We start from the raw sequence: 15,736 nt of genomic DNA, 5'->3' as shown, positions 1-15,736 counted from the left end.
CTGTTCTAGCGTGTAAGACACTAACCTCATGAGGCTCGGTTGTCAGGGATCTTCGAGTTCAGGCCCCATGCCCCTGTCGTTGAAGAGTACATCTCAGGTGTAGCACCGGTTTGAGTGATATATTCCCTATTTCCTATAGCCTGCCTGTTCTAGCGTGTAAGACACTAACCTCATGAGGCTCGGTTGTCAGGGATCTTCGAGTTCAGTAGGAATCGCTGCAAGTGCAGTTGAGGTTGAAGGATCTGCTACCAGGGCTCTAGCGTGGACACTTTAGGATGTATGTCTAGAGCAACGCAACATTTTGTGGTGTCTTTTGAGAACTGTCTCCTGCCTTGGTTTGGAAACTAACTTACTGTATGGTCTGCGCGGTTGGTAGGTAGCTTGTTCGTTTCGGCTGAAATGATTATGGATTATTACTAGCGGCTGGTTTGGTGTTAGAGAAAAATATTATTCTAACTTATAATCCACGATCGTTTACGACCTAACGAACTGATGATGTGTGGTGACTGTTGCTATTTGTACTCGGAGCTATATATCGTCCTGTCCCTCATGTATGAGTGCTTGGTCTATCTATTATCGTGCAGCCTTCGTTTCATTCTGTTTACATTTAGTTCTTGGCTGACCGTACGTTGTTTTGGGCACGTGAATCTAAAACGCAGAGGCTATTCTAAGAATTTGGCTACGGTAGCATTTTTGTTTTTATTTGACAATAAGTGTTTAATCATGGATTAATTAGGCTCAAAACGTTCATCTCGCAATTTTCAACAAAACTGTGCAATTAATTTTTTTTCGTCTATATTTAATGCTCCTACTGTAGCCAAATTGATTCGATGTGACGACTACTCTAGCATTTTTTAGGAAACTTTTTGGAAACTAAACGAGCCCGACATGTATCCGTGAACTTTGATTCGTGTCTTTACTACAGTACGCTACAGTGATATACGAATTCCGGCGGCGCCAATTCGGCCGGCAACTGAACGGGGCCTAGTTTTCTTAAAAAAAATAGCATACGACGGACTCTACGGTGACCACCGGTGCTTGTCAGCTACTAGTGCAGTTAGTTCTACGGTCCAGACAGTAGAGCGGGGGCGGGGGTGGTGTGGACTGTGGAGGCGTGGAGAGCCGAACGCGGTTTTGAGTACACAAGCCGGCGAAAAAAGAGGAAGAGAGAGAGAAAGAAAAGAAGAAAAAGGAGAGGCCCGCGACTGTAGTGGGGAGATGTCTCGGCATGCTGCCCCGGCGGCGCCGCCACCGCAGCGCGGCGCGATGGACGAGGTGGTAGAGGCGGACCCGGATGCGGAGGCGGAGGATCAGGAGGAGAGGTGGGCGAGGCTGCTGCCGGAGCTGCTCTCCGACGTGGTGCGGCGCGTCGAGGCGTCCGGCGGCGAGCGGTGGCCGGCGCGGAAGGACGTCGTCTCCTGCGCCTGCGTGTGCCGCCGGTGGCGGGAGGCCGCCGTCGCCGTCGTGCGTCCGCCGGCGGAGTCCGGCAAGATCACCTTCCCCTCCTCGCTCAAGCAGGTGAGGATGGAAGCTGCGGTTTGAGCTGCTCGCTCGCACATAGGTCAGTAGTAGAGTGTCTTAGGCTCTTTGGTGCTGATTCAGTGTGTGCGGCGGCGTTGGTCTGTGTATATCCATCTCGTCTCGATTATTTTGAGGAGGGATCGATGCAATATGCGATTTTGGTCCTTACTGGCGAAGCTTCCGTGATGAATGATGGTATTGACGTATCGGACTAGGTAGTTATGTGAAATTTGAGGGCGAATCTGGCCTCTGAGTACTTTTGAACCGTCAGTTCTGGCCATGTATCCATGAGATTGCTTACTCTCGCGAGTTTGAGAAATTGGAGTACTGGCGGGGTTAGTAGATTTGTATTGTTTTATATATGATAATTGCTAGATGTCTGTCAACAAATCTAGAATGCAAAATATGTTGAATTACCAACCTCACGATTTTGCAAAATGATTCAAGCTGACCTCCGTCTCTTGAAAACTCAAGAACTCCATGCACTGCAACGAAGTTTAGGGTTAGGGGTTGGGGGTTTTGGTGGGTAATTTTGGCCATGCTCACGGGCTGGATCTTACTTTGTCCAACCGAGAAGAAGCCGGAGTTCAATACAAAGCTGGAAAAGCTCAGAAGGCTGGCAACCAGCCACCCAAGGTTGACTGGCTAAACCAGGTGGATGATGAATGGAATAGAATCATGTACAAGTCGACTCTGGACTGGAAGCAGAAGGACTACCCTGATGAAATTGCGAATCTCCTGGTGGATGCTTCAGAACGCTTGGCGGCTAAGGGGAAATGGCTCAGTATCTTAAAGTTTGGTGAGGAGTGGAATATGTAATTGTTCTTAGCTGCTGTTAGTCAGTGGTTAATGTTGGAGAGCGTGGAGTTGTGTTGATGCGTATGGGTGACGAACACCGAATGCTTAAACCTGTTTCTCTGGTCCTTGTGATAATGCAATTACCGGTGCGTTTTGCGCTGAAACTCCAAAAAAGTTTTGGTGGGTAGGGATTTGTGGTCGATGATGGTGCTGTCGGCTGTGGTGGTGGGAATTGATGACGGGGGAGGTACATTTGTTTCTAGTTAGCGAGGGACTAGCAGTGATGATGGATGCAGTGGCAGGAGCCGCTAAAGACAGAGGAGGCGGGCAGAGTGGGGGCGCCGGAGCCAGGAGGAAAACTATGAGAGAAATGAAAGGAGTCGTATGGAGGGCGGTAGTGGATGACGAAGACCAAGGACCTTACCGGCGTCAGCAGAGGAAGGTCGGCAAACCTGACAGGCAATGGAAGGCAGGAAGCAGTGGCGTGGTGCTCGTTGTGGGTGACACCATGGCATGCAGATGGCAGGAGGTGGCAGGTGTGGTGCTTCATGTGGTCCATTGAATCAGGTGTTAAGGTATCATTGAAGTAGCAATATGGGGGGGGGGGGGGGGGGGGGGGGGATAGGTAGCTGGATCTCCATCATAAGGTCCAAAATCTGACATACTTTTTGCCCAATAATCTGTCTCAGAGTTTTCATATATATAACTTACAGTTGTGTGCTCAGAGTTAGCTTTTGGAGGTGACTAAATTTGGTCGATTAGTTTATCTAATGGTTTCAGTGACGCTTGATGCTGGCCATGGGTTACAAAAATATCCCACAATCAGAAATGTCTAGTTTTTGCTACAAATTAACCTGGCAGAGATGGAATGTGGAAGTTAGCATTTTCTGGCGGTTTGTGGTAGTGCTTGTTTGCATATCTTTGTTAGCTTCAGTTACTTTGGTTATTTAAGATTCTAATGAGAGAAACAACCTGGTAGGTCGATTGCATGGTTTCCCTTATATGGCGTCATCAGCGATTTTGATACGTACCAGCCATTCAGATATTTAGGACATAGTTTGAGAAATTTCCTTGCAAATTCAGTGTCATAGTGTTTCTTATTTGACATCTGTGTGCCTAAATCTTACACCATTTCTCAAAACACAGCCAGGGCCAAGGGATAGCCCAATGCAGTGCTTTATCAAGCGGAATAAGAAGAACTCTACATTCTACCTCTACCTTGGCTTCACAAGTTGTAAGTACAAGATATGATGTGTACGTTCATTACTTCATTTAAAGTCCACTTTAAGAGAATCTAGCACCTTTTTTCATTGTTAAATAATGGATGATGTATTCTTTCTTATGGAATTCTGGCTATTTCACTTCCATACTTAATCGCTTCCTGTCATCAGACCAGCATGATAGATTAAATTTCCTGGACAATGGGATGCATTTGGGTTTAGCTCATTTGTGATCATGGGGAAACAAGGTAGATTGGATAGTGAAACAGGACAAGCAGTTTACATGAACACTGCTGGTTACTAGATAGTTACCTGTAGCCCTTGTATAGTCCTATAACATACATGAAATCATGGATAGTGAGTTAGTGACAGTACTTCACATCTGTTTCACCCAAAATGGGAATGGGTGTACAAGCTCTTACTTATCCTCAACAGCTCAGCGATGGCCAGGCTAATTATTTCCTTAAGAGACTCCCTGTTATTTTATCTTAGATTTTCTGATTGTATCTTTTCAACTGAGGTGCATCTACACCTAAGCTTGGGTTAAAAGAAGTCTCATAGTACACGTAATGATCATATTTTTTATAATTTATGCTTGTGTGCATATTCCATCAAACACTACATGTTTTTTTTATGTAGAATTATTTTGAAGTGCACAACTGCACATTCCAAGCTGGCTGTGGATTTGTTCTTTTATGTTTACATAGAAGTCTGTTTGTAACTTTTTTTTACATTAGATATATTTTTTCTTCAGCCTTCTGACCATCAGATATTCTTGATGATTAATACCTTTTCTTCGTCTTTTTTTTGGGCATCTGACAGCACCTGTGGCTAAAGGGAAGTTTCTCATGGCTGCTAGAAGATTTAGGCGTGGTCCCCATACTGAGTACATTATATCTCTTGATTCAGAGGACTTATCACAAGGGAGCAATGCATACATGGGGAAACTGAGGTGAGGTTCAACATGATTCCAGAGTTCTCCTGAACCTTCTTGGATTAACTCTGCTTATGAATTGGTTGCTGAAAGTGACGTGTTCTGGTGCGATTAGGTGGCACATACATTTCATGTAGTTGACAACAGATTTTTGAAAGCATAAGTTAAGATACGCAAAATGAATAAAATTGCAGGATTTGTGAGTTCCAACTGGTACCTGTGTTTTGATATGACTTGCTCTTCAACTACCTGGTAATATGTTTTGATGGTTTACACCGTACACTGTTGTAGTACTCTTATTGAAGAACAAACTCCCCGAACCCGCTAGCATGCCTTATACATTACTTGGTCTTAGGGCTTGCAATACATGGGATCCATTGCAACTTTGCAATTGACTGGTTAAGTTGTGTCCTTGCACTGCTGACGTATTTGGTATTGCAAAAGTTCATTGACTATCTAATTGTTGGAAAAGTCAGCACTTCACTGTCTTAGGTTAGGTTATATGACACTTTCCCTTGTTTAAATTCTCTGTGCAGACAGCATACTCTCTCTCTCCTGAAATATAAGGGATTTTGAGTTGTCCTAAGTATTGTCATAAGTTTGACCAAGCGTACACAGAACAATATATTTATGAAACTAAATTAGCATCATTAGGTACATTATGAAAATATTTTCTTAATTTACCTCTTTGATATGGTAGACGTTAATACTCTTCTCTATAAACTTGGTCAAACTTTGGACAGTTTTGACTAGGACAACACAAAATCCATTATATTTCAGGACGGAGGGAATAGATTGTTGTTCTCCTGTTATGTTTTAATACTTGTATTGGAACCTGTTTCCCCACCTTAACATACAGTTCTACTTCTGCACCCTGTTTAGATCTGATTTCTGGGGGACAAACTTCAAAATATATGATAGCAAGCCACCATATGATGGTGCTAAAGCATCAAGTAGTCGATCTAGTCGTCCTTTTGGAAGCAGAAGGATTAGTCCCCAAGTATCGGCTGGCAACTATGAAGTTGGACAGGTTTCATACAAATACAACTTGCTCAAATCCAGAGGCCCTAGGAGAATGTATTGCACTCTTGAATGCCCTTCAGCCCAAGAGACTTGGGAAAACTCACTCAAGACAAAGTTCAAGAGGCCCCTGGGTCCCACAACTTTACGGAATAAAGCACCCCGCTGGCATGAGCACCTGCAGTGCTGGTGCTTAAACTTCCATGGGCGGGTAACAGTTGCATCAGTCAAGAATTTCCAGCTTGTGGCTGCTCCCGACCCCAGTGACCCTACTAGCAGCGTGGATGATAAAACGGTTCTGCTGCAGTTTGGTAAGGTCGACCACGATATGTTCACGATGGATTACCGGCAACCACTCTCCGCGTTCCAAGCCTTTGCCATCAGCCTCAGCAGCTTTGGGACCAAGCTAGCCTGTGAATAGCGATACAGTTTGATGCTCTTCGTGTGGCTATATGGTTTGTGGCGGTGGTGGCTTGCTTGCTTGCTTGTTGTTGTTACTATGTGATCTGTTCTTTTTTTTTTAGTTGAGTATCGATGTTAGTGGAGTTGTAAATAGGAAAGCCAGGCTGAAGTAAATAGGAAACTAGAGTTATGGCGACAGACCCTTTAGTCTAAAGGTTTTAGATTGAGCAGAACTAAAACCGAATACATGAGATGCTACTTTGGCGGAGTTGTACATGAGGAGGGTGATGTGAGTTTGGAAGATCAAGTAGTGCCTAAGAAAGATACCTTTTAGTATCTAGGATCGATGCTACAGAGGGATGGAGATATTGATGCGGACGTTAGCCACAGAATCAAAGCAAGGTGGATCAAGTGGCGACAAGTTTCTGGCATTCTCGGTGATAAGAAGGTACCACAAAAGTTAAAAGGCAAGTTCTATAGAACGGCGATTAGACCGGCTATGTTGTATGGAGCAGAATGTTGGCCTACAAAGATTCGATATGTTCAACATCTGAGTGTTGCAGAAATGCGTATGTTGCGATAGATTTACGGTCACACAAGAATGGACCGGGTTCGGAACGATAATATACGTGATCGTCTAGAGGTAGCACCAATTGAAGAAAAGCTTGTCCGACATCGGTTGAGGTGGTTTGGCCATGTCCAAAGAAGACCTTCAGAGGCATTAGTGCATTGTGGAGTCCTAAGCCAAGCTAACGAGTAGAGGTAGAGGAAGACCGAAATTGATATGGAGAGGTAATAAAAAGATATTTGAAAGCTTGGGATATACCTAGAGATCTATGTTTGAATAGGAGTATTTAGAAAACAGCTATTGAAGTGCCTGAACCGTGACTTGGGGCTCTCGGTGGGTTTTAACTCTAGCCTACTCTAATTTGCTTGGGACTCAAAGGCTATATTGTTGTTGTTGTTGTTGTATCGATGTACTATTTGTACCATGCTGTTGTACAAGAGATGTACTATACTGTTGTGTCGTCAAAAGGACTTGTTCAAGAAGGAAATTCTGTGTTATGAACTTTTGCTCTGGTTCCATGCAAAAGACATTTCAATGTACGTATATGTTCATGGTGAAGTGATACATCTTTCCCCTTTCTGATAAATATCATTTTGTTTTGTTTGGATACTACTGTTAATAGTGCTGAGGTGCTGAGCACCTGTTACGGAAATCTTCTATGATATCATTTTGTGCAATTTGTCAACCTCAGGGACTCTCTATCAGGCGTCAGCCGTATTTGTGCGTTTTCGCTGGTCTCGATCTATCCGTCTTAAGGTGTTGCTGTTGCAAAGATTGCAGGGGGACTGGGGACCGCAAGCCCAGCCACTCGATCAGCTACTGTCTGAACTCTGAATACTCCTAGTCAACTGAGATTGGCTTCTACTATTAACTGTTCTTCTAGAATTCAGGAAGTCCAGCACGCATGCTTGGAACGGCATCCATTTCCACACAGAAGATGAGAGTGACGATGCAAACGAACTGCCGTACTTTTCCAGGTCGCTCCAAAACTGTGGAGATAGTTTTAGCAACGGCATCATCCATGCGTCGTCATATATTGTTCTAATCATCGTCCATGTACATGAGAAATATTTAATCAAGAAAAAGGAAAAGAAAAAGATCTGTGGTCTGCTTCCGGATCGACGGATCGATCTGGCCAGCCGCTAGCAACTACTCTAGGCGACTAAGACTAGGCGTAGGTGTCCATCCTAGTGCTGCTGGCTTCGCCGACCTCGGCCTCCAGCGTCTCCATCTGCTGCTCCAGCAGCCTCAGCCTCTGGTGCATGCTGTCCAGCCTCAGCCGCGCCGCCTCATCTGCCAAAGCACAACGCAAGCTGAAATCAATCGCTCTTTTTTGTGCACCCACCATTTTCATCAGCGATCACTCATCTGATCATCATATCATATCACTCTTGCTACAGATTAAATTAATAACAGTGCTGTGAACTGTGAACATCTCTCTAGCTAGCTAGCTCAATCATCGGTTTCTGTTAGAAGGAACGAACCTAGCTGCGCGACGAACTGCGAGACGGTGACCTCCTGTTGCCCGGCGCCGGTGACGACGACGGCGGGGGTGCCGCTGCCGCCGGCTCCACGGACGGCGCCCGCGGCGTGGCCGGGCTTGGTCGACGTCGTCCCTGCTCTCGTCGCGCTCGCAAGCATGATGGCACTACCTCTACGCGCCCGCCTTCTTGTTCAGCCGATCGACCCCTTCGATCGCTTGCTTCCTGTCCCAGGCAATGAATGACAGCTGATAGTAGTGGTCTGTTAGTTTGGAAGCTAGTAATAAGAGACGTGTCCGCTGGAGCGGCGGGTACGACGCGTTTTATACCCGCGCGCGCGCGGGCGTACGTGGACAGGAGGAGAGACTTGGGGGAGGGGTTGGGTTGGGCTGCGCCGGACCTCGCGATCGAATCGGGCTTCATGTGCGCGGGGTCGAGAGAGGAGACTGATGACTGGTAACGATTGATCGACCTCCCTCGGTTAATGAGTGGCCATATGCATGCATCGATGCATGCTGGCCGTTCAAGAGTCCGACGCGGCCGGCGACCTGGACACGCGGGAAGACCCGATGCAGCAAGGACAAATTGACCCACGTCACGTACGTCGTGTGTGCGTGCCTGGAAAGATCAAAAGATTCCCTCTGGTGAACGACATTTCAGAGGACGCCTAGAGGTTATTTTCTGCGTGCATTCATTATTATGGTATATACACCCGCCGAAAGGGACGACCATCGTCGGTACGTACAAGTAGTTTTGTAAATGGTTTGGTGGTTCGCGACTCAGCTGGACCAAACATTAATGAATAATAAAGACTGAGGAGTGATGTTCAAAAAAAAAACAATGAAGCTGTATGCAAATATAGTAAAAATTAAATTAAATGGAGATCGACCTGCACAGATACATGCATGCATGGGTCATCATTCGCACATGTACCTGCGCGAGATCTATCGATCATATTCATGCCGATCCAGTGGCACGATTTTTTTTTAAGGTCTATAGGCCTGGGAGAGATGGCGATGCATGAATGCCGCCGTGTCCCTTAACGTGAGCCGTGAGGTGCATCCATCGTAACTGGAGGGGGTCCGTTGCGTCATTGCTTGCGTACGGGCTTCCGTCGCGTTGTTTGCGTTGACCCCGGTACTTTTATATACCTAGCGCCAACGGCGAAGTACAGTGACCTTCGATTGAATTCCTCTCCTGCTTAGCTCAGCCTCAGCGAGTTTCATATGAATTTCATTTGTATTTAGTATTGTGACACGTCAGCAGGTTTGATGACTTGGCAGATCAATTATAAAAAGAGAGAGAAAGAATTTCATAGAGTTTTATCTGGATGAAACCTGTTGTCACAATTACCAATACAAAAGTTAATGTGACAGTCTTGTAAATAATATCATAAAACTCTCCGCTCAAGTGCATCCAAGCTAGCCTCACTAATAAAAAAAGCTATTAGTTAGCTTTTCTCTGCTAGCAGCTAAAGGATTAATACTGATGGATCTAAAGGGGGTCTAAAAATGCAAGATGACAAGAGGTGGTGCTGGCCTCCATGCAATACGGAATCACCTTACAGTTACACATACGTCAGGCAGCCCTGGCTAGGTTGTAGCTTCGTTGCTTGGAGAAGAAATTCATTCGTGCGCCATCCGATGGAAAGCCACAGGCCAGGCCATAATATGTCACAAGCCCGTGCGCTAGCTCGACCATATTGGGCCGCTGGCCACAGATAGGAGAGCCCAGTGAAACGATGTCCCACACATAGCCGCAGCAGCTGAGGAGTGGGCCCAAGCCCAACCGAGGAAACCGCTGGTCCGATTCACCCAAGGGCATGTTTGGATGGGGATTGTAAAATAAAGATTCTGGAAAAAAAATAATCTCTATATCTGAATGTTAGAATCCTCTAGAATCTAGGGTGTTTGATGGAATTCTAGGATTTTGAGAGTTTTTCTATCCAGTTTCTTAAGATCTCTGTGGATCCATACACGCACTGTGCACGAGAAAAGTCGAAACCCAAGCATCCACTGGCTTGTACTCCCGTCTCATCCCATCGCGTCTGCGCCAGGCATTGGGCTAACCGCATTGATCATCAAGCAGGAGCAGCGGCAGGCAACACCGCCGCTGCCATGCGATGCCACATCAAGCACATCAGCCAGTGATCGGAGCTAGTAATGGAAAGCGGAACGTCTAGGCTCTAAAGTTTAGTCCGACATTGGATAATAAGCTAAATATGGACTAATTAAAATTTCCTTTTTTCCAATGACTCACTACTGGACGCAGGGTCTTTGCCGAGGGCCTGAAGCCCTCGGCAAAGGCTCTTCAACCGTCAGCGAAGGATTTGCCGAGGGCAGCCCTCGGTGAAGAACCCTCGGGAAAAAAAACGTCGGCGAAGGACTCTTTGCCGAGGGCCTTTTATCGGGCACTCGGCAAAGTATTTGCCGAGGGCTAACGGCGACCCTCGGCAAAGTAAAGTAGCCGTTAGGTACGCGGTTATTTTCCACGGCTTCTTTGCCGAGGGCTGACATACAGGCCCTCGGCAAAGACCTATTTTCTTTTTTTTTCTCGGAATTTCTTTGCCGAGAGCTATATCTAAGGCCCTCGGCAAAGAGCTACGTTTTTATTTTTGTCTCGGAATTTCTTTACCGAGGGCTGTGTTCAAAACCCTCGGCAAAGACCTACTTTTTAATTTTTCCTGGGAATTTCTTTGCCGAGGGCTATGGTTAAGGCCCTCGGCAAAGACCTGTTTTTAATTTTTCCTGGGATTTTCTTTGCCGAGGGCTATGGTCAAGGCCCTCGGCAAAGACCAGTGAAAATTTTCAGCATCCCACCTGTTTCTTGCTTTCCATGCAAAATATATATATATATATATTCAACAGCAGAAATATCCCACAAATATCACAATCATCACATATATCTCACAAATATCACATATATCTCACAGATATCACATGTATCATCACAAGTCCAAATTCAACAATTCCATAAGTCCACAATCTAACTCAAGTGTCAAGTCCACAAGTTCAAATCCGACTGAGGCTGGCCAACCTCTCCAACCGTCTGGCCTCTGCGTCACCAACCTTCCCAACCGTCTGGCCTCTGCGTCGAGGGTGGTGTAACGAAGCCTCCAGAATCAGGTGACGCACGAGGGGGGTTATTGGAACCCGCCGACTGAGGCTGCACAAACAATTATATGCTTATGTGAGATTGCAGTAATTATTCTAGGACTACAGTTTTAGTATTTAGACAGAAACCTATCAAAATTTTTATAGCTAGTGTTGTCTGGGTTTCTATGTCATACAAGCAAATCAGTAGCTAGTGTTCTCTGGGTTTCTATGTCACACAAGCGAGAAGTGAACTTTAACGCTTACAGGAGTAGCTGCAAACGCGTGCGGCACCTGAGGCGGAGGAGCTGACATCTGCACAGGCACACCCGTCTTCTGCCCAAGAGCTTGCATGATTTGCATCATTTCTGCAATCCTGACCTCCTGGGCCTGCCGAGCGGCCTGCTCAGCCTCCAGCCGAGCAGTGAGGGCCGTGATCTGCGCCGTCTTCTCGTTGTTCTGGGCCTGCAATATTGCACTCCAATATTTCAGTAATGCAAAACTAACTCAAGTGTGAGAATATTAATTTACGACGAGTAAAACAATAATTACCTCGAGCGCATCGACCCGCTGCAGTGTCGGAGTAGGCCGTGAGCGTATGGGCTGGCTGGAACTCGTGCTCTGTGCTCGGAGCTGGCTCAGAGTGGGAACAGTGGTGGGGTCGATGGCGGCGTTCGCAATCCACGTCCGGCCGTGCTTCCTGCCGCCACCGAGCCTCATGATGGCCTCGGCATCAATGGGCTCGGTGCGGACGTCGTACTCTGGCCCGTGCCGCTGCTGTACCGCCGACGTGTACTCCTGGACTTTAGTGTACACGTTAGGGTCGGAGTATGCCTCGCGAGGGGCAGCCGGGTCCCAGGTGACGTCGCCGGCCACCCTGGTCTGGTGGGACATAGCCCACGCCGTGAACATCGAGACATCCTCGTCCGGGTGCGCAGCCTCCTGCGAGAAAGGCGGCAGGTGGTGAGCAATCAGGCATACGTTAAGCGTGAAACTAAATAGAAGAAAAATCACTTACATATGCCGATTTGAATCCGGGGAGACTCCTGCTGCCTTGATGGTGAGTGGCAGCTGGCCTGAGCATACGCAGTGCCCGCTAAGACTCGTGCTTCTCTATGTAGGCCGGCGTAAACCACCTAGCCACGATCATTGTCCAGGCATCGGCATGCGCTCGGCACCACCAGGGAATCACCTACATGTCAACGAGTGTTTGACATATATGAAGATGAAATTGAACATATTTAATTCAAAAACAAAACAATATCAATGTTATTCATGTACCTCAAGGTACTGCTCCTGGGTCAGCGTCATCTGTCGAGCCTCCCTCTTGGTGACTGTCATTCTACGAGCCGACGCGTAGTAGTCTATGTGGGCCTGGACGCGCGCCTCATAAAACATGTCGGTGACATACTTCCTACAGGCTGCATGCGCCACATGATCAGCGAGGCCCTCGGTTCCTTCTTCGGCCCTGAAAAACCTCTGCATAAAAGATGATATATCCAATCGTTATTTGAAAAAAATAGAATTCAATGTGAAGGATTGATTAATGTTGTGCGAGAGGAACTTACCCAAAACTCAGCAAGTATCCGCTCCTGCTTGTTGCGGTACTGGTCGTCCTCGCCCAGGGCGTACCTCTCCCACGTGTAGGCTGGCTCTCGGGCCTCCGACGGCAACTCCACAATGCCGGGGAACCACTTCCGACACAACACACCCAAGACGGTCGCGGGAGAGCGCAGAGGAGTACCTGACAACACCTCCCAAGCCCTGCACAAGTAAGAAGAAAATTTATCAGTTTCTCTTTCGATTTCAAACATATCATATGAAGTAGTTGTGATATCATTTATATTTACTTACTTGGGCGGCACAGGGCGAAGCACTAGACGGTTCTGAGGAAGCGGAAACGAAGGGAGCTTCGCCGGGCCTCGCTGGTAGACACCCGACGCCTCGCCTCCCTCGTCCTCGGGCGCCGCACCCTGCTCCTCCTCGACCTCCTCCTCCTCCTCCGTCGGTGGCACGGGCTCAGGGGGCTGAGTCCGCTGCCTCCTACCACTGCCTCCTGTCGTCTGCCTCCCCCTCCTCCCGCGGCCTCTTGCCGTTGTCCCTCGTCCTCCCGCTGCCTCCTGCAACTGTCCCTCGCCTGCCTCCCCCTCCTCCGGCGGCCTCCTCGCGTAAGCCGAGGGTGTGTCACATCGTGGCCGGCTACTCGCCATCTTTGATCAATCACCTGCACGCACGAAGAATGAACAAGACTTGTTAGTACACATATTAGAGACTGAAAATAAATAAACAAAATATAAATGAAAATAAATAAACAAGACATAGTATTACATGTATTACGAATAATCTTCATGATTGGGATTATAGGTCTCGTCATCACTGTCAACATTATCCAAATAGGCAACACTATCCGAGGGTTCTATGTTATCGTCCTCGTCACTTGCTACAAGTAATCGCTCAAGCATTTGTATGTCCTTGGCATTTTGCACCACATCTCCATCGTCCTCGTCATCAACTGTTTCGTTGTCTACTTCCATTTCGAGGGCCTCGGGTAGGACTATCTGAAGCGTCCCCGGTAGCCCATCTTCCTGATAGAACTCTCCATCATATGTGTTTGTGTTAAAGTTGTAATCGTCATCGTTAGGGGTTGGTAGTTTGCCGTGTGGAGAAACCTGGTGCACAATAGCCCAACCCTGAAGCTCCTGTTTGGCTTGGTTGGCATATCTCGTGTAATACACCTGCACGGCCTGTTGAGCCACAATGTAGATGTCTTTTCCCGGATAAACGGAATCTTCTCGCACCTCGACTAGCCCAAGATGAGGGGTCAGTCTCGTTTCGCGAGGATTGAACCAATGGCATTTGAACATGACAGGTTTAAGAGGTTTGTCACCATCAAATTCTAGTTGGTAGATCTCCTCAACTCTTCCATGGTAGTCGAGACCATCAGTGCCAGGCGTACAAACTCCGCTATTTGTGGTTTTCCGATTGGGCCGGGTTTGCTCGTATCTTGTTGTGTGGAAACGATAACCATTCACGTCATATCCGGTAAATGACTTCACCCTAGCTTGGCAGCCGTTCGCAACTTGTTTCAACTCATCACTCATGGACGAATCGGTCTGGGCCTGCAAGCTCAAACATGATAGATCGTTATATTCGAATATCGAATGTACAAGCTAAATTGGACATTACCTTTCGTTTAAACCAAGAAATGAAATCAGGCCTATCCGCTCCCGCGCCCCGCGATAGAAGGGTGTCTTGTTCCTGCGGGGTAGGATCCCTAGGTTCATGCCAGGATTCACGAACAAATTCCCTGTTGGAGCGAGAATCAATAGGGTTGGACGTTGAATGGGGAGGTGCTGCCGAAATTCTGGCTCCGATCGGAGCGGAGCATGGAAACTGACCTCATCTACGCATACGCGGGCTGTCCAAAAAACGTGGACAATCCGAAACAGATACGGTCAGATACACACGGTGATCTGCATGCCTCCAACCGTATCTCTTTCGGACGGGAGACGCCTAACTGGTTTACGCAGTCTACGACAAAGATACAGGAGTAGAGGTTGTTTATACCTAAGGTGGCGGTGGAGACAGGGTAGCGGGGCAGTGGCGAGTCGGGGCAGTGGAGAGTCGCAGCGCCGACGAGGACAATCGACTACTCTGAAGCTCCTTTGACGTCCTTTGCTCTGCAAAAAAAAAGGGTATAAGTTAAAAATTTCGGCAGAACCTCCCCTGTACGGGGAGGTTTCCAAAACCTGCAAAAAAAATCGGCTCGATGGCCAACACCCACATTCACGGCACAAAGGCCGACACATCAACAATGGGAGGCACGAAGGCCATCCACATCAAAAAACGGCGCGATGGCCGACAACCCATGGTTTTACCTTCTACTCGACCGAGGGACGGGGAAGTGAAGGTGACGGCAAGGTCGTCCAGACGAGGCCGTTATCCAGAACCACCTGCATTGCATGCCCAAGTAATTGCTTCAAAACATGACCCGCTTAGACAGTGAATAAAACAAGTGCAACTGCAGAAAAGTACTGAACCAGTAAATCCTAAATTTACACGCTCTACTGAACAATGTGTTCATCAGCGTACTTTCATTTCGTTAATTATCATGCCAATAATCAAACACCTACTTGTAACGGTTAGCTAGATTAATCATAATGAAAGGCAGTACATCATAATGAACAGAGTGCAAGAACCAAGAAGACGTCAAGGTGACCGGCAGGTTGGCCGCAAGGAGGCACACGTGTTTGTGCCCCTGTGCAGTAGGGGGCTACCTAGGCTAGGCGGCGAGGGTCATGTTCTTGTCCCAATGAAAGCGCCATCTTTGTATTTGGCTTCTATGGGAACTGGACCATCCAACACTAGGTGGAGGGCTCGAGGCCAAACACCATTGGAGCCTCAGCGTTAGATGGACCGACGGACAAACACAACAACAATCACATCGTCAATGTCTACTATAACATTTGATATTTTTATATAATAAAAAATATCAACATTTTCATTTATATCTCCAACTACAGGGATGGATTTCCCACGCCCCCTCCATCCAAGTGCAGGATCCAGGACCAAAATCTAGGAGGGGCGGAGTAAAACGACCAATTTGGACTGCGCTGGCCGAATCCGCACTCGTCTAAGATTGAAACGGGCACTTACCTCCTACTGAGGCATCGCAGAGCAGAGGCCACGGGATCTGACTA

General features: G+C 47.3%; 4 protein-coding genes and 1 long non-coding RNA gene across 6 annotated transcripts; 1 reads left to right on the top strand and 4 right to left on the bottom strand.

The window, feature by feature from the left end:
- The first annotated feature begins 1,078 nt into the window (after positions 1–1,078).
- On the top strand, positions 1,079–7,036 carry LOC136456366 (tubby-like F-box protein 1). The gene is made up of 4 exons (XM_066456201.1): positions 1,079–1,518; positions 3,466–3,553; positions 4,362–4,491; positions 5,356–7,036. Exons 1-4 carry the CDS (start codon positions 1,219–1,221, stop codon positions 5,912–5,914), a joined length of 1,077 nt encoding a protein of 358 aa, XP_066312298.1. The 5' UTR covers positions 1,079–1,218; the 3' UTR covers positions 5,915–7,036.
- Positions 7,037–7,464: 428 nt separating this feature from the next.
- On the bottom strand, positions 7,465–8,241 carry LOC136458698 (uncharacterized). The gene is made up of 2 exons (XM_066458625.1): positions 7,948–8,241; positions 7,465–7,756 (listed from the first exon to the last, which is right to left on the bottom strand). The coding sequence occupies exons 1-2, from the start codon at positions 8,102–8,104 to the stop codon at positions 7,632–7,634; spliced, it is 282 nt and encodes a 93-aa protein (XP_066314722.1). The 5' UTR covers positions 8,105–8,241; the 3' UTR covers positions 7,465–7,631.
- Positions 8,242–10,831: 2,590 nt separating this feature from the next.
- Positions 10,832–12,158, bottom strand: LOC136458697 (uncharacterized). Of its 2 annotated transcripts, none has more exons than XM_066458623.1 (4): positions 12,055–12,158; positions 11,589–11,978; positions 11,304–11,501; positions 10,832–11,109 (listed from the first exon to the last, which is right to left on the bottom strand). In XM_066458623.1, the coding sequence occupies exons 1-4, from the start codon at positions 12,118–12,120 to the stop codon at positions 11,005–11,007; spliced, it is 759 nt and encodes a 252-aa protein (XP_066314720.1). In that variant the 5' UTR covers positions 12,121–12,158; the 3' UTR covers positions 10,832–11,004. The 2 variants fall into 2 exon arrangements, with proteins under 2 accessions (XP_066314720.1, XP_066314721.1); XM_066458624.1 differs by having other exon boundaries at positions 11,331–11,501.
- Positions 12,159–12,305: 147 nt separating this feature from the next.
- On the bottom strand, positions 12,306–13,246 carry LOC136460847 (uncharacterized). Its single transcript, XM_066460396.1, has 3 exons — positions 12,891–13,246; positions 12,605–12,800; positions 12,306–12,515 (listed from the first exon to the last, which is right to left on the bottom strand). Exons 1-3 carry the CDS (start codon positions 13,244–13,246, stop codon positions 12,306–12,308), a joined length of 762 nt encoding a protein of 253 aa, XP_066316493.1.
- A 213-nt stretch (positions 13,247–13,459) lies between these two features.
- On the bottom strand, positions 13,460–15,089 carry LOC136458696 (uncharacterized). Its single transcript, XR_010760040.1, has 4 exons — positions 14,915–15,089; positions 14,604–14,716; positions 14,223–14,343; positions 13,460–14,155 (listed from the first exon to the last, which is right to left on the bottom strand). It is a non-coding gene; the product is annotated as an uncharacterized lncRNA (long non-coding RNA).
- Positions 15,090–15,736: the final 647 nt, after the last annotated feature.

The sequence above is a fragment of the Miscanthus floridulus genome, chromosome 6, assembly GCF_019320115.1.
Source record: "Miscanthus floridulus cultivar M001 chromosome 6, ASM1932011v1, whole genome shotgun sequence".
Taxonomy (NCBI): domain Eukaryota; kingdom Viridiplantae; phylum Streptophyta; class Magnoliopsida; order Poales; family Poaceae; genus Miscanthus; species Miscanthus floridulus.
Note: the sequence above shows the minus strand (reverse complement) of the source record. Positions and strands in the feature narration are given on the sequence as shown.